This window comes from Sminthopsis crassicaudata, chromosome 1 (genome assembly GCF_048593235.1).
Source record: "Sminthopsis crassicaudata isolate SCR6 chromosome 1, ASM4859323v1, whole genome shotgun sequence".
Lineage (NCBI taxonomy): Eukaryota > Metazoa > Chordata > Mammalia > Dasyuromorphia > Dasyuridae > Sminthopsis > Sminthopsis crassicaudata.
In genome coordinates, this window is record NC_133617.1 from 632,684,239 (window position 1) to 632,707,297 (window position 23,059).

The 23,059-nt window shown below is 33.1% G+C and overlaps 1 protein-coding gene across 8 annotated transcripts in view; it reads right to left on the reverse strand.

Moving 5' to 3' along the window:
- The window catches only part of RFX3 (regulatory factor X3), a 316,948-nt gene that overhangs the window by 44,661 nt on the left and 249,228 nt on the right, over positions 1-23,059 (reverse strand). For all 8 annotated transcript variants that reach the window (XR_012484828.1, XM_074282832.1, XM_074282831.1 and 5 more), the window contains 4 exons: positions 19,104-19,219; positions 18,498-18,652; positions 14,169-14,266; positions 9,488-9,637 (listed from right to left, as the gene is read on the reverse strand). Coding sequence is in view for 7 of the 8 variants with exons in the window: in XM_074282832.1 (XP_074138933.1) it covers positions 9,488-9,637; positions 14,169-14,266; positions 18,498-18,652; positions 19,104-19,219 (519 nt within the window). In the remaining variant the exon portion in view is untranslated. The remainder of the gene's footprint in view (positions 1-9,487; positions 9,638-14,168; positions 14,267-18,497; positions 18,653-19,103; positions 19,220-23,059) is intronic.

Genomic DNA, 23,059 nt, shown 5'->3' on the forward strand with positions numbered 1-23,059 from the left:
CTCTATATATTTTGGAAATGAGACCTTTGTCAGAACCTTTGTTTTTAAAAATATTTTCCCAATTTGTTACTTCCCTTCTAATCTTGTTTGCATTAGTATTATTTGTACAGAAACTTTTTAGTTTGATGTAATCAAAATCTTCTATTTTGTGATCAATAATGATCTCTAGTTCTCCTCTGGTCATAAATTCCTTCCTCCTCCACAAGTCTGAGAGGTAGATTATCCTCTGTTCCTCTAATCTATTTATTATCTCCCTCTTTATGCCTAAATCATGGACCCATTTTGATCTTATCTTGGTATATGGTGTTAAGTGTGGATCCATATCTAATTTCTGCCATACTAATTTCCAGTTTTCCCAACAGTTTTTTCCGAATAATGAATTTTTATCCCTAATGTTGGAATCTTTGGGTTTGTCAAAGATTAGATTGCTATAGATGTACCCTTTTTTGTCCTTTGTATCTAATCTGTTCCACTGATCTACCGGTCTATTTCTTAGCCAATACCAAATGGTTTTGGTGACTGCTGCTATATAATATAGCTTTAGATCAGGTACACTTAGACCACCTTCCTCTGAGTTTTTTTTCATTAGTTCCCTTGCAATTCTTGACCTTTTATTCTTCCATATGAATTTTGTTGTTATTTTTTCTAGGTCATTAAAATAGTTTCTTGGGAGTCTGATTGGTATAGCACTAAATAAATAGATTAGTTTGGGGAGTATTGTCATCTTTATTATATTCGCTCGGCCTATCCAAGAGCACTGAATGTCTTTCCAATTATTTAAATCTGATTTTATTTTTGTGGCAAGTGTTTTGTAATTTTTCTCATATAATTCCTGACTTTTCTTTGGTAGATGGATTCCCAAATATTTTATACTATCAACATTTGTTTGGAATGGAATTTCTCTTTGTATCTCTTGCTGTTGCATTTTGTTAGTGATATATAAAAATGCCGAGGATTTATGTGGATTTATTTTGTATCCTGCCACTTTGCTGAAATTTTGAATTATTTCTAGTAGCTTTTTAGCAGAGTCTTTGGGGTTCTCTAAGTATACCATCATGTCATCTGCAAAAAGTGATAGTTTAATTTCCTCATTTCCTACTCTAATTCCTTGAATCTCTTTCTCGGCTCTTATTGCCGAGGCTAGCGTTTCTAGTACTATATTGAATAGTAATGGTGATAGTGGGCAACCTTGTTTCACTCCTGATCTTACTGGGAAAGGTTGCAGTTTATTTCTATTGCATATTATGCTTACTGACGGTCTTAAATATATACTCCTGATTATTCTAAGGAATAATCCGTTTATTCCTATACTCTCAAGAGTTTTTAGTAGGAATGGATGTTGGATTTTGTCAAATGCTTTTTCTGCATCTATTGAGATGATCATATGGTTCTTATTAATTTGATTATTAATATGGTCAATTATATTAATAGTTTTCCTAATATTAAACCAGCCCTGCATTCCTGGAATAAATCCTACTTGATCATAGTGTATTATCTTGGAGATGATTTTCTGAAGTCTTTTTGCTAATATCTTATTTAAGATTTTAGCATCAATATTCATTAAGGAGATTGGTCTATAATTTTCTTTCTCAGTTTTCGATCTACCAGGTTTAGGTATCAGTACCATGTCTGTGTCATAAAAGGAGTTTGGTAGGACTCCTTCATCCCCTATTTTTTCAAATAATTTATATAACATTGGGGCTAATTGTTCTTTAAATGTTTGGTAGAATTCACATGTGAATCCATCTGGCCCTGGGGATTTTTTCCTGGGGAGTTGATTAATAGCTTGTTCTATTTCTTTTTCTGAAATGGGACTATTTAAGCAATTTATCTCCTCCTCTGTTAATCTAGGGAGCCTATATTTTTGGAGAAAGTCATCCATTTCACTTAAGTTATCAAATTTATTGGCATAAAGTTGGGCAAAGTAACTCTTTATTATTTCTCTAATTTCCTCTTCATTGGTGGAAAGATCCCCCTTTTCATTTGTAAGACTATCAATTTGATTTTCCTCTTTCTTTTTTTTGATCAAATTTACCAAAGGTTTATCTATTTTATTGGCTTTTTCATAAAACCAACTCTTGGTTTTATTTATTAATTCAATAGTTTTTTTACTTTCAATTTTATTGATTTCTCCTTTTAATTTTTGTATTTCGAGTTTAATTTTTGGTTGGGGGAGCCTTATCTCTTTTTTAGATTGGGAACATAAATCCCAAGGGCTATCAAAACAGCTCTTCTAATGCAAATTAATTCATGAAACTGAAAAATAAACAACAACAAAACACTCCTTAGGAAATGTGGAGATATGACTTGCCAAAAAGTCAACAATCATCTACAGAGTTCAGATTATAAAATTACTTCATTGATTGTATTTATGAAACTTTGTGTTATCTACAGTTGTCTGGAGGGAAAAACCAAGCTTTTCTCTTTAGATCTCTTTAGATGATACTTTTTTAATGGTAATGAAATGATCTATGATCTTTCCAAGAAAAATGTTTTATCTCAAACATTTATGATCTTTTTATAATTTGAGTCAAAGCATAGTAACCAAATGAAATATTAATTACAAAACAGTCTTCTTGACAGTCAGAAGAAATGGGTCTTACTCCTTGTTCTGTCTTTGACTAGTTGGATAACCGTAAGCAGAAGTCACTCCCAATTCTAAAATTCCATGATTTCTATAATAACTCCAACATTTTAACATGAAATTATTTTAAGTAGTTATAAGAAAAATAAGAAAATTTTGCCCTTGCCCCCTAACCCCTGACCCTTCTGCTACCACTATCATAGAGTGTAATCCATGGTACTTTTATTAAACATTCACAGCTGTTATCTGGTTACCAAAATGCATCACAGTTACAATAGTGCCATCAGATCTTCTCAAATGCAATTTAAATGTAATGTCTAGTGGATACTTGTAAACTTTATGGTTTACAAAATGATTTGTATGTGCTTATACATACAATAAATACTTATATTTAAATAATATAACAGGAAAATGCCATGGTCAGACAGAGGACCTGAATTTGAATTCTGCTTATTACTTGTGACTATGAGGAAATTATTTATCCTGACCAGACTTTTGTTTCATCACCTGTAGGTGTCTGGAATTGGACAAAAATGGTTGAAAAGTTTGATGGGATTATTTTACCTTCCTTCTACACTGCTACCCACTTTGAACTTTATGGCATATTCACTTTCCCCTGACTCAGGACACTAATGCAATGGTAGTAGATGTCCCCTTAGTAATGACTGATAGTCAAGACGAATTTGTGGCTCTGAACAATGCTTTCCATCTCCATAATCTCTAAACCTATTCCTCGAGCTTGTGGGAAGGAAAGGATGGCATCTGGATAATAACACTAGCGTAAATGTAGAATAATGGCAAAAGCTGCAGTAAGTAATTACTAGTGGTAATGGTGGTGGTATGTTTGAGTATGAAAATGGCTATTAAACTAAAAAAATTATTTTTAAGACTGGGTCTTCCTATCTCATTCAGCTCGAAGAACAATTGCCACTCATATATGTGATTGGTTCTCCTGCTCCATTTCTGAACCAGGCTGGTTTAGGCCTATTGTTAGCATCTACCCTAACTGCCCAGCTTGTCCCACTGCAACTCTGAACTCCCAAATTCAGCCAATCAGTCCTCCTCTTTTTCCTCTTGAGGATTACAGGAGTGTGCCATGTGAATGCCTATGGGAATGCTCACAGCAAACTAACTAAATTAACTAAACCATCAGAAATATTGGCTCTTTTGGTGCCTCTTTTGACTTGTTCTTCCAGTTTTTGATTCCTTGGCTCTGAGTCTTGCTCTCCTTCTCTGGATCTCCTTGATCAGGGCCTCTGCCTAGGTCTCATGTTTTTCCTTTAGGTAGGAAGCACGGTGTGACTTATTTGATGGCATTGACAGTAAAATTATAGTTCTATTCATGTTAGTTTTCTATAATAAAACTGTTCTAAATATAAGTGTAAATATAAATGAATTTTTTTTCATCTTGATCAGGGATCTCTTTGATACAGTAAATGTCCCTGTGGGGAAATTCCTTCTATCAAAGCACATTAATAATTCCTCTCTAATGTAAGTCTGAGAGGATTGCCTACAAGCACTTTCTAAGTTTAAGTCTGGCAGCAGATACTTCCTAGTTGTGTGATCCTGGACAAGTCATCTTAACCCTGTTTGTCTCAGTTTCCTCATCTGTAAAATGAACTGGGGATGGAAATGCAAACCATGCCAGCTAAGAAAATTCCTCCAATGGCAATATAAAGAGTTGAACACAGCTGAAAGATTTTAACAACAATACTTGAACGACAAGACCAATCTCCCTAATAAATATTGATGCAAAAATTTAAAATAAAATATTACCAAGAGATTATAGCAACTTATCAGCAGGATAATACACTATGACCAAGTGGTATTTATACCAGAAATGCAGGGCTGACTTATAATCAATCATATCAATAACAAAGAATTGGACACAACTGGAAGAGTTGAAAAACAATACTATGAGGAAACAAGTTAGAAATCAATTAGAAGACTTCTGGGGCTGGAGTGAAGATAGCAGAGTAAAGCTAGGGAAGCTTCTCAAGCTCTCCCAATTTCCCTCAAAAATCATATGAAACCAAACCTCTGAATAGTCTCACAGAATGAAACCACTCACCAATTCAGATGAGGACGAAATGTCCACATAGGAAATCTCAAAGAGGGATATGAATTGGTCTTAAGCCCGAAGAGGCTTCTTGGAAGTACTCATAAAAGACTTTAAAAGGCAAATAAGAGAAGTAGAAGAAAAAAATGAGAAAGAAAATGAAATGAGAGATATGCAAGAAGAGAGTCAGTATCTTGTAAGAGGAAGGAAAAGAAAATACTGTAGAAAACAACTCCTTGAAAAATACAATTGGCCAACTGGAAAAAGAGATATAAAAGCGAACTTAAGAAAATCACACATTAGAAACTAGAATGAGGCAAATGGAAGTGAATGATTCTATGACATAGCAAGAATCAGTCAAACTGAAAAGACTGAAAAAGAATGGAAGAAAAGGTAAAATACCTCATTGGAAAAACAGTTGACTGGGAAAATAGATCTAGAAGATGACCCATGACCAAAAAAAGAACCTGAATAGAATTCTTCAAGAGATCATTAAGGAAAACTGCCCTGATATTCTACAGAGTGGGGAATAGTCATTTAAAGATTCCATCAATCATCTTCAGAAAGGAAAAAAATATGGCAAGCTATCAGACAAAAACAATTCAAATATCAAGGAGCAAAGTCAGGATTATCCAGAATCTGGGAACATCTACAATAAAGAAGGGCCTGGAATAGCATATTGTGGAAGGCAAAAGATTTGCTTTTACAACAAAGAATTAACTAATGACTGAGAATCATTTTTCAGGGGAGGCCATGGACCTTCAATGAAGTAAATCATTTCTATTGAATAAACTAGAACTAAACAGAAAATTTAATCTATAAACACAGGACTCAAGAGAAGCATAGAATGGTCAAAATATATATTATTTAAAGATTAAACTGTTTACATCCCTAGATGGGAAAATGATATCTGTAACTTGTTAACAAAAATATAAATTTCCCAGATTAAAATGACTGAGAATCATTTTTCAGGGGAGGCCATGGACCTTCAATGAAGTAAATCATTTCTATTGAATAAACTAGAACTAAACAGAAAATTTAATCTATAAACACAGGACTCAAGAGAAGCATAGAATTGTCAAAATATATATTATTTAAAGGTTAAACTGTTTACATCCCTAGATGGGAAAATGATATCTGTAACTTGTTAACAAAAATATAAATTTCCCAGATTAAAATAAGAGGAAATAAATTACTTAAACACTCCCATTTTAGAAAAATAAATTGAACAAGCCATTAATGAACTTCCTAAGAAAAAAATCTCCAGAGCCAGATGGGTTCACAAGTGAATTCAACCAAACATGTAAAAAACCATTAATTCCAATACTATGTAACCTATTTGGAGAAATAGGTAAAGGAGGAGTCCTGCCAAATACGGTACAGATACCTAAACCAGGAAGAGCCAAAATACAGAAAGATAATTATAGACCAATCTCAATGAATATTGGTGCAAAAATTTTAAATAAGATATTACCAAGAGATTACATCAATTTATCAGCAGGATAATAGACTAGACCAAGTAGTATTTATGCCAGGAATGCAGGGCTAGTTCAAAATCAGGAAAACTATTACTATAATTAACCATATCAATGACAAAACCAACAGAAATCATATGATAATCCCAATACATGCAGAAACTGATTTTGAAAAAAATAACAGCACCTATTCCTATGGAAAACACTAGCTAGCTTAGGGATAAAAAGGGCTTTCCTTAAAATAATAAGAAGTATCTACTTAAAACCAACAGCAAACATTATTTGTAATGGAGAGAAGCTGGACACATTCCCAATAAGATCAAGAGTGAAGCAAGAATGCCCATTATCACCACTATTATTCAACATTGAATTAGAAATGTTGGCTTTAGCAATAAAAAAAAAAAGAAATTAAAGGAATTACAATAGGCAATGAGGAAATAAAACTATCACTTTTTGCAGATGATATGATGATATACTTAAAAGAATCCTAGAAAATCATTCAAAAAAACTACTGGAAATAATTGACAGCTTTAGCAAAGTTGCAGGATATGAAAACGCATGCAAATCATCAGCATTTCTATATATTATTGATCAAGCCCATCAGCAAGTGATAGAAAGAGAAATTCCACTTAAAATAACTAAAGACAAAATAAAATAGTTGGGGTCTACCTGTCAGACAAGCCCAAGAAGTATATGAACACAATTATAAAACACTTCCCTTCTCTCACAAATAAAGTCAGATCTAAATAATTGGAAAAATATCAATTGCTCAGAGGTGGGCCAAGCTAATTATAATACAAATGACAATTCTGCCTAAATTGGTCTACTTGTTCAGTGCCATATCAATCAAACTTCCAAAAATTATTTTATAGAGCTAGAAAGAATAACAAAATTCATCTGAAAGAACAAAAGATTGAGAATATCAAGGGAATTAATGACAACAAAACAAAACAAAAACAAAAACAAAGGATGTGGCATGGCTTAGCAACACCAAACCTAAAATTATATGATAAAGCAGCAATCATCAAAACCATTTGGTACTGGCTAAGAAATAGAGTGGTGGATCAGTGGAATAGATTAGAAAAATATGACAATAATCAAGACCTATAGGAATTGAGTATTTGACTAAATCCTGAAACTCAAGCTTCTGGAATAAGAACTCAGTATCTGACAAAAATTCATGGGAAAACTGAAAATAATGTCAGAATATTAGCAAAGATCTACATCTCATACTCCATACCAAAATAAGATCAACATAAGATACCTGATTTGGACATGAAGGCTGATACCATAAACAAATTAGGAGAGCAAGAGATAATTTAATATATCAAATCTTTGGAGAAGGAAAGAATTTATAACTAAAGAAGAACTAGAAAACATGAAAGGCAAAATAGACAACTTGTATTACATTAAATTAAAAATTTTTTGCCAAACAAACCTGACATTAACAGGATTAAAAGGGAAGTACAAAACTGGGGAAAAATCACAGCCACTGTTTCTGATAAAGGTCTCATTTTCAAAATATATGTAGAATACAAGTCATTACCTAATTGATAAATGGTCAAAAGATGTGAACAGAGAATTTTCCAATAACAAAATTAAATCCATCTATAGTCACATGAAAAAATGTTCTAAATCACTATTAATTAGAGATTTCTCAAAACAACTCTGAGGTACCACCTCAAAACCTCTCATCTTGGCTAAGATGATATGAAAATATAATGATAAATGTTGGAGGGGATGTGGAAAAACTGAGATAGTAATGTATTGTTGGCGGAGTTGTGAAACCAATCTGGAAACAAATGGCCATCAAATTGAGCATACTTTTTGACCCAGCAATACCACTATTGGGTCTGTATTCTAAGGGAATCATAAAGAAGGAAAAGGACCCAAATGTACAAAAATGTTTGTAGAAGCTCTTTTTGTGGTAATAAAGAATTGGAAAATGAGTAAATGCCTATCAATTGGGGAATGGCTCAAGGAGTTGTGGTACATGAAGAAAATGTTGTAAAAATGATGAACAAGCTGATTTTAGAGTGGCTTGGAAAGATTTACACAAACTGATGCTGAGTAAAATAAGCAGAACCATGAATACATTGTATACAATATCAACAAGAATGTGTAATGATCAACTATTAAGGCATTGGTTTTTCTTGGCAATTCAATGACCCAAAGCAATCCTAATGAACTTTGGACAAAACAAGCCATCTGCATCCAGAAAAAGAAATAAGGAGACTGAATGTAAATCAACACAAGCTATGTTCGCTTCTTTTTTTTTTTTTTTTCTATTTTTTTTTCCTCATGGTTTTTCACTTTTGCTCTGATTTTTCCCTCCCAATATGATTCAAAAGTCAATGTGTATTAAAAATAAATATTTAAAAAAGAGCCCCAAGGATGTCAATTGAGGGAGAATCACTCCTTTTATGTTAAAAAAAAAAAAAAAGATAAGTGTTATTGGAAGAATTAAAAATGGTTTTGTCCTTTAAAAAAAGAAAAAAAAATATAAATTTGAAAAGAAGAAATTTTCATTATAACCATAATTATTCAAATTCTACTAAAATATAGAAAATGATTTTAGAAGCCTCACAAAAGATAACTGTCCTTATATAATGGTACATGTCAAAGGAATTAAAAATGCCTGAACCTGAAGAATGAGCCAGTGATCAACTTACTGGCCCCTTAAAGTGAACCTAATTCATCTATTAATATTTGATGGATTTGAGGATTTAAAATATATTTTGTTTAGGGAAATAAAAACGACAACAACAACAGAAGACAATCACTTTAAAGTTAAAAGCTAAATATAATTTAAAACTATTTGACCAGAAAAAAACTAGAAAATCAAAATTTTATCCAAATAGAACCAATATAGAATTTGACTTTTATCACTAATATAATTACATTCTGGCCACATCTACCGACATATCTTAAACATAAAATGTTAGCTTCAAAGAATAAATGCTCTTTTGGAGCCCATATTAACAGTCTTTATTTTCTTTTTAAAATTAGTTTTTCAAATAAATGTTTCTCTCAAAAGTGAATTTTTTTATTACTGTGGTCAAAAATATGCTTTTAGGAGTTATGTTAAAATAGTTAAGCATCTTCAAAGCATAACCTCCTATTTCAATCACTGAGAAGTACAGACCATGGTGGAATCATGATTTTGTCTATGTAGGCAATAAATCTGAGCAGAAGCTTATTAGACTTAAAATAGAGTTGTAATAAAGTTTTGTCTGAATAGAGTTTTTCTCCTAGTTATTCCATGAATATATCCAAATGGAATGATGAAGATAAATTCTGTGCTTCAGACCAAGGACACAAGAGAAGATATTTCCTTATAGAGAGACCATTCATAAAGCCATGATTTACCTGAACATTGGCAAAATCAACACGGTTGAGGTCATTGAGCATCTGGTTGATTTGAGAAGTATTTTGGAGTACGGCGCGAGCTGCCTGAGCCAGGTGATTAAGCGATGTGTATCTTCGCAGAGTCTGGGCAAAGGCACTTACAGCGGCAACCTGCAAAGAAACCCAGTTGGCTTTGGATTTTTTAAAAAAGAAAAAGAAATCACTGATACTTTTTAAATTTTCCACGATTGGCTAATTTCTTGTGCTCCCCCCCCCCTTTTTAAGCATTCATGTAAATGTACAAACATGTACATACAAATGTACATTTTACATACTTTTTAAAAATTTTATATTCACCCTTGTAAGAGAGCTCACTTGTGGATTATAGCATTTAAATTTCTAAGTCACATAGTTTTCCTAGGACAAAAAAAAGTTTTTTGAAGTCAAGATTCAAACACAGGATCATCAATTAACCATTCTTGCCAGTAATCATGATTCACATTCAGAAATAATTTATTCTGGAGAAGTTGAAAAGATAATTTAATTTTTTTACTCAATTATATTCAAGTAGAAAGTGAGCTTATTTGCAAGATTTGGTCCAGCTATTGTATTAAGTATACATAGAAAAATTTTTAAACAGGTAAAAAAGAGAAACAGGAACCTGCCAATCATTCTTTTATTCTATAGAAATCTACATAAGATGAGGAGCCTTTTGGGGGGGAAGAGGAAGAGGGAAATTTTTTGCTACTAATGTCTTCTTCCAATGCCCCAAGTTGGCATGAAGAACCTGGGTTCTCCAAGGCTGTGTCAAAAATATACAAGTGCTGGAATATCATTCCCCATAGTGGGAAACATAGTACCTAGTACGTCATGGTACAATGGAATGAACATTGGCTATGAAATCAGAAAATATGGGTTCAAATTCCACCTCTTTTTACCCTGGACCTCAACTTCCTCATCTGTAAAATAGGGAAAAGTAACTATATGGCCTCTGAGGTTCCTTCCTCTAGATCTCTACTATCTAAAGCTATTATCCTATAAATAAGGTGGGCCCGTTGAGAGATTGTATCTTTTTGTTAAGGAACAACCATGTTACAAATAATTAGGTTAGCAGGCAATAAAGAAATATGTTTGGCCACAGTTCATGGAAGACAGTACCAAAGTACATAGAAATTGTAGCAGGCAGGCTTATATTGATAAAAATCATAGATCTTTTGATGGATCTTTCCTTGGAAATAGACTTTTAATAACTTATTCTAGACAAGCAACTGGAACAGACACATTTAAAACTTAAATTTCTATTAAAAAGTTATACCTAAAATGCTAGCCATAATGTATCACATAAAACTCAAATGAAACCTTATACAATTCTCAAATAAATATATTATATGTATAATAAACCTTGAAACCTCCTATATTAAGAAAGTATGCAAAAATGCACATTGTAAACAAAGTTCCAAGAAGTGTGCTAAAATGTGAACCTTGTTGAACACATATGTGGAGAAAATTGGATCGTATTTCTAGTTCTTATAAAGATATTACCCTAAACAGAAAACCACAGTTTTTAGGTTCTAGGGTTATGCCACATTTGGTGGAAAGTAAGGAAGTAGGTTCTTTCAGTTAGCTTTCTAGCTGACCTCTGATGGCTTTGTCCTATTTCCCCACAATTATACTCACATCTCCTTAGTTCATAAAAACAACAATAACAACAACAACAAAAACCTCTCTATTTTATCCTCCTGCTTTTTTCCTATTATTTTTTTACCCTCACTACTAAAATTCTTGAAAATGACCATACCTAGGGCAGCTAGGTAGCCCAGTGGATAGAGCACTGACTCTGAAGTCAGGAGGATCTGAGATCCGGCCTCAGACACTTAATATTTCCTAGCTGTGTGACCCTGGGCAATTCACTTTACCCCAATTGCCTCAGCAAAAAAAAAAAAAAAATGAATATACCCACTTTCTTCTTACCCCTCCTTTTCTCAGTCTCTTGAAATATGGTTCATTCCTTCATCCTGTACTGAAATTTCTTCCTTAAACCAATGACTGCTAAATTACTGAATCTAATGTAATTTTTTTTCATTTCTCATCCTCTTGTCCTTTTTAGAATACTTTAATCACAGAATTAATTACAAATCATTTATTAAGTGCTTATTATATGCTAGACACTGTTCTGTATGATGGGACACAAATACAAAAGTGAGACAATCCTTCTTCTCAAGAAATATATACTTCTTTTTGAAGAGGGGAGACATGCACATGTTCATAGATAAGCAAAAATAAGATATGTAGAAAATGGCTATGAATTTAATTTCAGGATATGAATAACAACATCTGAGGGATTAAAGGAGGTGGTCCTCAAGCCTTTGAGACCTGAAGAGATTAGAAAGGCTATGAAGTATAAGTAATAAGGACACAGCCTTTGCAAAAGCATGGAAGCAGAAAATGGAATGATGTATACCAAGAATGATTGGTAGAATGATAATGTGTTGCTTCCCAAGAATCCATTCTTATATCTTTTTCATTTACTTTCTATATTCTTGTGCTCCTAAGAATCTCATTCATTCCTATGGCTGCTACTATGATTCATATGACTCCCAAATTTCTAATTCTGTTTTAGAATCTTTTCTGAGATTCAGATTTGTATTTTCAACTGCTTATCCACTATCTCCAGCTGAATGTCACACCCTTGACTCAAACCCTCAAACTCAACATTGCTTAATATATCAAGGACCTATGATTATATGAGTCAGAGAACTCCCTACACTGATATAGGTTACAATCTATCTATTTAGTAATAAATCTTGAAGATATTTGTTTGAGATTCAGAATAGATAAGTGATTGTACCCATGTTCTCAGAATAGGATTTGAACTTTGGTCCTTCACATTTTGTGTCACGCACTGTAGCCAACACATCTTCCTGCCTATAGCATTTCCCAAACCAGAATTAACTTTCTCTATAAATATATTTTTCTCCTTATGATTTCACAGTTCTTTCTTTGGAATCACCATGATTCCATGGTGCCTGCAAATTTTTAGCTCTGGTTCTTTCTTGATAGTGTCATCTCTCATATCTAAAACAATTATCAAGTTCTATTAATTTTACTTTCAAGTTTTTTTTTTTTTTTACATAATTTCCCTCTTCTCTATTCTTATAGCCATTATTATAGCAGGGTTCTTCAAGACCATTCACCTGGATACCACATTATAGGTCTCCTGCCTTTATTCTCTCTCCATCCAATTCATTGCGTTGCCAGTCTCATGTCTGGAATACAGGGTCCTTCACAGTCTAGTTCTATCTCATCTCTATACTCTATCATTGTCTTGCATGAATTTTATGCTCCGAAGTGAACTCTTATATTTAAAGTAACATACTTTGAGTTCTCTGCACCTTTGTGCACTAGTCTCTATATGCTAACTTTCCTTTTACTCTATCTACAGATGCTGAATCTTTCTCATCCATTACAATCAAAATCACATACCACTTCTTCCATGGATATTCTAAGGAGCTCTGATATTCTTTTCTATGGACCTGTGATATTCTAAGGCAATACTGGCCTTCCCCTTTGAACCTCAGCACTTTTTTGTATTTGATCTGGTACAATTATCAGATTAATACATATATTAGTACTTCATATTTCTGTCTTTTATTTGTTGTACTATAAATTCCTTAAAGGCAAGACCTATGACTTTTCTAATGTCTTGTATTGTTCCCAATATCTATCAATGTTCTGCAAACAGTAAATATTTAGAAAAAAATTTACTGAACAAACTCTCTAGAACTAGAGAATGCAGCAAGTTATTACATTATATTATAAAATATCACTTTGTCTCCATGTGACACTATACAGCTAGGTTTCCAAATTTTTAACCCCAATAAAGCAGAAGTGTGGTGAAGTTCAAATGAGATGATATATGTAGAGTGCTTTGCAACCTAGACGGCATTATATAAATGCAAGCTGTTACTAGAGATATAATTACTTAAACACTTACTGTTTCTCTGAGTTATACTTTGAACTATCTGCACTAGAGTTTTCCTCTTATGCCTTAGCATAATGTGGCTGTTGTCCTGGATTATTGAAGACTATGTTAGTAAAGAACTAATTCTGGCAGATTAATCAATCAATAAATATTTATTAAGTACCCATTATATTCCAGGCACAAAGCTACATGCTTGAGTCACAGTGTTAAGTTTTTATTTCAAAAGTGGATCTGCTAAAAGATGGTAATATCTGTCCTCTGAGGGTTAGCCCAGATTATTTTAGTGAGGTTCATTACCAGGTAAGCTATTGGAGTGACACATTTATCAGGAGTAATAAACTCTACTAAGTCATGATGGGATGAGATTTGCAATGATGGAGGAGGTATATTAACATAATTGTGTAACCTGAAAGTTCTTGACCATTTTGTAGGCTAGATTTATAATGTATTTGTTATGTCTTTACTTCTGGAAATCTTTCTCTACTTTGAAAAATTTAACTTGAAATCTATAAACTACTGAGTTTGAATATGAAACAATAATGCAAATACTTCATTAAAGAAAATGAAAGCTTCTGAGAAACTAAAAAGCAAGAAAAAAATCCTACATTTCTATCATACAGATTATGTAACATAATGCCATCTGAGAGATCAAATGTAAAGACAATGGTTCAAAACAATTTTCAAAAAAACAAAATGAACGGCACAGCCAACACAATGTACCTTGGTTTGTATCATTCTCTGTGGAATATTGTTCATGGCATTGGAAAGCCAACCTTCAAGGCTTTTTGCAAAATTGCGAATGGCTTGGGTCAAGGCACCTAAATATTAAAAAATAAAAACATTATGAAAAGAAGCCAAATAACCAATATCTTTATGTTGGGGGTAAGAAGGGTAGGGATTATAGCACATAAACATATAATTTTAAATGCTCTGAGAATTTTTATTTTCTACTTTGATAAGTATTTAATATATGTTCATAACTGCTCTGCCTCCATGATTTACTTCTTAGAGGTTATGTATTTAATAGTTTCACTCTCAGATTATTCTTATCCATCAGTGGGAAACACAAACATTCAAACATTTGAGTACAGTGACATATACCAGTTGTGAATATGATTATAGATTTTTCTACTTTGAACAAAGCATTTTTGAGCAACTGTTTTAATACTAAATGACTGAATATCTTCTTTACAAATTCAGGTATAAATTGGACTAGATAATATTGGAATCCCATATTCTAAGATCTTTTTCTAGTTCCTAATTCAGCATAATAGCATAATCTCATCAAAAGGTTTTTGACCTATACCTCTCAATAAACTAGAGATTTCAGGTGGAGCACTGAGGTGACTTTCTCATTTTTCTCTAACATATTCTAGTGAATAAGGCACAAAGCTATTTTCATGAGGGTTTGGATAATTTAATCAATTCTTCACTTTATACACAGGACAAGTGTAATGAAAACTGCTGCCAACATTGATGAGAATACTCAAAATTGTCCAGTATGCAAATTACATACTGTATTATCTTTAGTATGTAATAGAGATAGATACCTTTGTCCCACAACACTACATTTTATGCAGGCTGTGAAGCAATAGGAACCTCTCTGGCCATAAGGGAAGATAACTAGTATATCTGTTAGGCAGGGCCAGCATTGATGGAATCTGCTTCTTATTACATAGACTCTACTACTTCTGTGGCAAGTAATAAGAAAATAGACTCAAATAATACTAAGCCTTCAGGGCACCATTTTATTTTTAGGCTGAGACTATGAAATATGTAAATAAAATGCTGTTACTGTTTTCCTGGCTTTGTGATTTTACTTTATTTGTGCCCAAGGCTCTGTAAGGAAGGGAGCAGCTTTAAATACCAAATAAGTACCTGATGCACCTTACAATCATAAAATTAATCTATGGATACTCTGGTGTGGTAAGTTGGTATTTTAATCTCTCTTTTACAGATAAGACCCCAGAAATCTAAATGATTTGCCCAAGGCTGAAAAAGCAAATTAAAGGCAACCCTGAGATTAAATCCCTTGATTTTTCCAGGCTAATGATTATAATTCTTCAACTGACAATGACTTTTTTTTAAGAAAGTTGAGAAAACATGTTAACAGTGCAAACTAGTATCAAAATAAACAATTTATTCTCTCTATGAGATAAATAAATTATCATTTTCTTTTTGTATTATTTAATGGGACAAATGATGAATGAACTTGAAACAATCTGGATTTTGATTGAGAAAAGCAGCCTCAAATATGGAAGATTAAGCAAACCCTTAATCTGTATAACAGCATTGGAAATTTCGTGAAAATGGATCTTTCTTGTGAAATTTCCAAAGCTTCCTGCTTTGTCAAAGCTGGGAAGCTTATGAAAAATTTTTTTCTGCACAATGCACTAAGATCATGGACGATAGGTATGAATGAAAATGAAAAGGAGTAACAAAAAAACTAACCCGTTTTTGAAGCTCAAGAACATTTGGGTTCAAAATACAGATTAAGATTCAATTTGGATCTCATTTTATCCAAATTAATTTGATGTTCAGAAAGCTAGGAAATAATTACATTTATTTTGTATCTCAGAAATAATGAAAATAACTTGGAATCTTTCCCCTGTTGTACAAGAATGAGGTCCTGGCCTGCTAATTATCCTTACTAATTGAGGACTGACTCTGTGTCATTAATTGTGCTTGGAGGGAATTCCTTATTTTTAGCAACTTCGCATTTTCTAGATTTAGGATCTAGAATTTGTTGCTCTGACTTCAAATTAATGTGATGGGCAAAGATATTTTTATACCAAAAAGGAACCCCATCTGGACAGAAAAAAAAAATGTGTTTTCTGTTATGAAGGCAAAAGATGGATGGCAAAACTATGTACTAGTAGTCGCCAGGAAAAGAAATTCTTCATTGTACAGAGAAGTTAGTTTGGTCTTTCTATAAGAATTTATGTAAAATAAAAAATTGTACAGATTGATTTTGACAAATCTTAAAATTCTTGAATGGATTGTTTGAAATTCAAAGTCTATTCCAAAGCCTACTACTCTCAACCTGTTGAAGGTTAATATTAAAATGCACATATTCAAAAGATAGTTATCTAAAATGTATTTTGAGCTTTTATTTCTTCCAGCCTCATTGTAACATGAGAATGAAATCTTGAAATTTCTTTGGAAAGGCTTAATGCATCTGTTGGTTACAAAACAACTCTGAAATTGTAGTTTTATGAAAATTTCTGAAGCTTATTTGTTCAGTGAAATTTGTGGGAAGCTATTTGACAAAGCAAGTTGGCCTTTCAAATATACAATTTTCAGAAAAGAAAGAAAAAGTTTGAGCTGCCTATTATGCAAAGCAGTGGTCACTTTAGAAGGGGCAAAAAAATTAAGTTTAGAAATTCCTTTTTCCCCTTAGTCAAATTTCTGTTGTGTTAAGACAAACATGAGTGATTTTGGTTTTCTGTATTTAGAATGCTGTGGGGTTTTTTAAACCGCTTACTGACATCTCTTTATTTATCTCATGAGATAAATTGTGAGTAGGCAGTAAGATGTCATAGGCTAATGAGCTCCCCTATAAAACTTCTCTTAAAACATCTCTAGAGAATACCTCTTGGTGCACAGGGAGCAAGAGGAAGGCAAGAGAAATCAGGTACTGGAACAGAAATCAGTATAAGATATGCACACTGAAATTTTCCATGACAATGTCACTTTTAATCAATCTTTAATCAGAAAAACTTTTGTGTGGATGGAATGGAAAATTAAGCCAGAAGGCTTTCTTTACTCTCTTATTTGGAACTTAATTAAATCCCTAATTTATTTTGATGATATTCTTAAACTAGAATTTAATTGCTTAAAAAAAATGATAGCTTTTATGTATGTTTGCTAAACATATGGAACTTGAGATAAAAGACAAACTATTTTTCTGACTTTTTTACATAAATCCATATGCATATCCATAGATTACCATACAAACATATTATGGATGAATATGCACTTAGGTGGTAACAAAAGTAAAAGAATAAAAAAGTGTTTATATTTCACGACCTCCATTAATTTCTACCACATTTAGAAATAGATGAGGTTAAAAATCTACAAATGTTTTATGTTAAGCTCCTGATGTTCTGTTCTACGAAATCTCTATTTGTTTTGTTGAAAACATTGACAATAGCTGCCTGTGAGCAAGTACACTTCAAATCTATGCTTTCTAATTTCTAAAGCTAACATTCTTTTTACCTCCATTAATGTGCTTAAGAGTGGAAGATCTGTTCCATTTCATTAACAAGTTAAGGTCAGTAGCATCTGCTCATAAAGATGTAGGTATAAAATTGTTCTCAACTGCCTTTAACAGCTAGGATCCCTAGTAGCACTTATATTGACATCTGTAGAAAATAGCTTTGTTTGCTACAAGGTAGTTTGAGGCATTATTTCTTTTAAAAATAATCTAACTTATCTGTGTAATGCCTATTGTTTGGTTCATGGTGGGAACACAATGCTTGTATAGTTACATAGATTTTTCTCTCAGAATACTGTTACCCATTACTGTTAATGGAAGCTACATTTGTAGTTCTTAACATGATGGACGTGACAGAGTAAATGCTTTTATAAAGGAATTCAACTTCACTGGAAACCGAGGTAAATTAGCTTGATATCAAAAGCAACCAGAAAAGAGACTGGCCTAGCAATTATAGATTTCAATAATTTTCACTTGAAGAAGGGAACTGTGCTTCTGAGGGAAATAATTCGATAATGGTTGACTGGCCAAGGAGTAATCTTGCAATTAGTTACTGGGGCTGTCACCCATCTGCTTAGCTGGCTTACAAGAAAGAAGCATGATAGATTGGAAAATAGGTGAGTCAGGTTAAAAAAAAAAAAGAGAGAGAGAACAGCTTTCATACTACTCTGCTTTAATGTATTACTCCATAATATTGTATGCTTTTCTGTTTTGCAAACCTGAATGAAGATTCAGACATAGAATCACTGAGATTTTTTTCATTCACTTTCCAAAACTTCCTGGGAGTTATGTACGAGAACAAAAGAATCCTTACTTGTCTGCATTTAACTTACTAGGAATAGGTCTAAGGACGTCGGGAATGAGAATCTCCACCAAAGCCTGGTACATCCCATGGTCACAGTTACACATCCATTTCAGAATAGACTCATTTTTGCACAGAGTTATCAGCTTTGCTTTCGGAAGTCGGCTTTCTATTTCACTCAGATTGCTGGCGTGAATAAATGTCGCAAATGAATAGATGGCAAATGAGGATAAAAAAAAAAAGAATAATGGGCTTTTAAAATATTCTTATTGAATAAAATACTATAGAGGTTAGACTATACCATCATTGCACTGGTACCACATAGCTGGGATAAAGGGCTCCCCCCGCCCAAAGCTTTCTACTTACTTTCAAATTTTCTAAAAACATGTTGACTGGCTACTGCTTTTTTTTTTAAAGGAAAGGGAGATGTCGACTGCAGTCACCCAAATCAATAAAAAAAGGGAACTATGTGGAGAAGTTAAACTTCAAAAGAGTAGTTTGTGGTATGTTTCTATCATAATCAAAATGTTAGCCTATCAAATTATATCAGGAAAAGTTCACAACTGGTATACATATCTCTACATTGTCGGATCTGTTCAGTTAATATAGTAAATTAGTAAAATTTTTGGATTCTGACCTGGATTCAGTAATGGTAGTGCCATCAGCTGGAGTAGAGGGAGAATAACGCCAGAAAGTTTGCCACAATTTTTCTATCAGGCTAAACTGAAGATTCACAACAACATCCAATATTGCCTAAAAAACACAAATCAAGGGCAGATGACCTTCCTGTTGTATTTACATTAGCCAAAAGGAGTAGAGGTGTATAGATGACAGTTCTTTGCAACTTAGCACAGAATAATGGTAATATATAGCTATTTCTAATCATTCTGGGTATTAGGTGTTTCATCAGGAAATTTCTTCAGGACCTGCTAAAGATATATGACAGAACAAAGGAAAGTTGAACTACCAAAAAGACAAGGATATTAACTAGAGAAAACCAACCAATTCCTTTCCAAATTAAAAAGCCAACCAATGCTTTCAAAGATCTCTAGCTATGTTTTTTTTTTTTTTTTTTTTTGGCTTTTACACCCATAACAACCTGTCATTTTCTATCTTTCCATTGTGCTTACATTCTCTTCCCCTCCACATAGTTTAGGACTCAGTGACACTAGCTTCCTTTTCCTGGTACTTATATGGGACTCTCCACTTTCTACCTTGTACATTGTCACTAAGTTCTCCTCCGGGCCTAGAATGTTCTGGTTCCCCTGACTTCCTTTATCACCGAGTTTAATTACCACAACTGCAAGGCCTTTCCCTGTCTCTTTCAATACTAATAACTTCTCTATGAGATTACTTTTAATTTACCATCTCTGTCTGTCTATCTATCTATCTCTCTATCTAGGGGTAAGTATATCTATATATACCTTGTGTGTACATAGTTGTTTGCTGTTGTTTCCACCATTAGAATGTGAGCTTATTGAGGGCAGGGACAGTGTTTTTGTCTTTCTTTGAATCCTAGTGTTTAATATAGTGCCTAGCCTGTATAGTAAGTGCTTAATAAATGCTTGTTCACTCAACTTGACTTTATAGGTGATGTAGCTTAATAGCCATGATGGGAATATACATATATGGAGACATAAGTACAAATGACTATGATGTAATATGATACAGTGAGATGAAGGACAAAAGTATAAGTTCAGACAAAGTGTTTTTTTGAAAACTGATGAGGCTAAGGAAATAGGAGAGGCTTGATGGAGCAGCTGGCACATGAGTTAGACTTTCAAGGAAAGTAAGGACCTTGACAGATGGAGATTGAGGAGAGAGTAAGACTATTCCATGAATATAAAATACTAGGAATAAAAACATGAAAAAAAGAAGGGCAAGACAGAAATGGTGGATACAGAGTAGTCCAGTTTGGTTGGAGAGCTAACATATGAATGAGAATAGTTTGTGGGGGAAAATGCATGGAGGATCAGGAGCAATACAGTGTCAGGGTCTAATCAACTTTATTCTAAAATAATAATAATAATACCTAACTTTATACAGTAATTGAAGGCTTACTTAAAGCAAAATAGAGACCTAATGAGAGAGAAAATTAAAATGATATATTAGGAAGATTTCTCAATCAATGGCCTTTTAGTCAATGTTTAAAATTCTGCAGTGAGGAGGAGGAGTCTATTTCATTTTCAGACAGGTATAAATATTAATAAGTTATTCCTCCAACATAAAGTCAACATTTTCTTCTTAGGAACTTATACTCATTATTCTTATTTCTACCAGAATAAATAGAATTTCTCTTTCACATAATAATCTTTTACAAACAAGAAGATAGATGAGTCTTTTCTTCTCCAGACTAAAAAAAATAATTCCAGGTTCTCCAACTAATCCTCATATGGGAAATGTGACCTATCTAATTTATCTAGAGGTCTTATCTAAAATGTGCCATTCAGAAGTGAATATAATACTCGACATCTGGTCAGACTCATATGGAATGATCCTGAAGTTCTATCTCTTAATGCAACTCAGGAAACTGATGTTCAAGGTTAAGAAGTGTAACTGGTGAGGATAAAGATTTGGGAGTCATCAGCTTGGAATTAATAAATGAAGCTATGCTAGTGGATATAGTTGGTTATGAGAAGAGAGGATAGAAGGTAGCTAAGGAAAGAATTGTGGGATAGGGAAGAAAACAAGAAACAAGTTAGATAAAGATTAGGGAGAAATCTATGGAGTAAAGTTATGACAAAAAAAAACCAATGAGATTATCAAGGAATTAGGCAAGAAATAAAAGGACTAGGGATCTTAAGCAGAAGGAGAGACATCAGAGTTTAGGATTTTTAAAGTAGTTTAACAGGAAGGACCTCAAATTAAGTGAAGGTGGGAATCAGAGGAGTAGATGAGTTTGAGAAACTGTGAGAACACTAGGTCAGAAGGTTCATCACTGCAGATACTTAAGGTTTTAATAATGGGAGAGGAGTATATCCAAAAGCGATCTTAAAGGAGGTAAAGAGACCTATAGGTGCAAAAAATGTTTGTGGCAGCCCTTTTTGTAGTGGAAAGAAACTGGAAATTAAGTGGGGATGCCCATCAGTTGGAGAATGGCTGAATAAGTTATGGTATATGAATGTTATGGAATATTATAGTTCTGTTAGACATGCTAGCAGAATGATTTCAGAGAGACTTAAGGAGACTTACATGAACTGATGCTAAGTGAAATTAGCAGAACCAGAAGATCATTATACATGGCAACAACAAGATTATATAATAATCAATTCTGATGGACGTGACTCTTTTCAACAATGAGATGATTGAGGCCAGTTCCAACGATCTTGTGATGAAGAGAGCCATCTACACCAGAGAGAGGACCGTGGGAACTGATCACAACATAGAATTTTCAGTCTTTTTATTGTTGTTTGCTTGCATTTTGTTTTCTTTCTCATTTTTTTTTCCTTTTTGATATGATTTTCCTTGTACAACAAGATAATTGATATATATATATATGTATACCTATATTGAATTTAACATATATTTTAACATGTTTAAGATATATTGGATTACTTGCCATCTGGGGGGTGGTGGTGGGGATTTGGAACACAAGGTTTTACAACTTAATGTTGAAAAATTACCCATGCATATGTTTTTAAAAATAAAAAGCTTTAATAAAAAATATTTGGGTAAGGGAAAAAAAGAAAAAAAATAATGGGAGAGCAGGAAGTAGTGAAAATGAAAACTATGAGCTAGGACCCAAAGGAACAGAGAAAGACAAGGGAGTGACCAGCAGATTGGTAAAAGAGATGGATGAGGATCAAGGAAAGAAGATCAGATGTCACGAAATTCAAAGGAAGCATTTTTTCTGCCTTCCTTCTAAGATTATCTTCCATGTACATTTTTTCTATCTTTTACTATATAACTATATATTTGCATGCTGTCTCTTCCATTAGAACATGAGTGCCTTGAGTGCAGGGATTGTTTTTAGTTATCTTTGTATCTCCAGTGCTGAGCACAGTGCTTGGCACAAAACTTAATAAATGCTCTTTGACCAAGTCACTGATGATACATGTCTCATTTAGGACCAGACCTTAACTTCTTTTTTTCTTAATGGCTCAGAACAGACCTCTAGTTTCAACAAGTATAGAGGATTATATTAAAAATTGCTAATGTTTGTATTAACTTTTGATTATTATTTTTAAAAAATCTCCTTAGAGAATCCAAATTAATTTATAAATTAGCCTCAGGTTAATAATAGATATGAAATGAAATCTGAAAATTATTTATTTGTGTAAAAAAAAGAGTTTAGACTAAATGTGTTTAATAATTTGGCTCCTAAGAATTGGCATAATAACTGCTAATCTACCATGTCTGAGAAAACTAGAGAAGAATCTACCTAGTTAAGATGGCAAACTTCAGGCAATCTGAAAGTTATTCTGGATTCTTTAGACAAAGAAAAATCCCTCTAAATTTGGTGTTTGGCTCTTTCATATGTTCTGGATGTATAGATCATAATATGAATTTTTAGAGCTTTCATATATAAAGACACTAAGTCCAATTTACAAATGTAGAAAAAAAATTCTTTGAGTGGAAGGATACTCTTCCAGA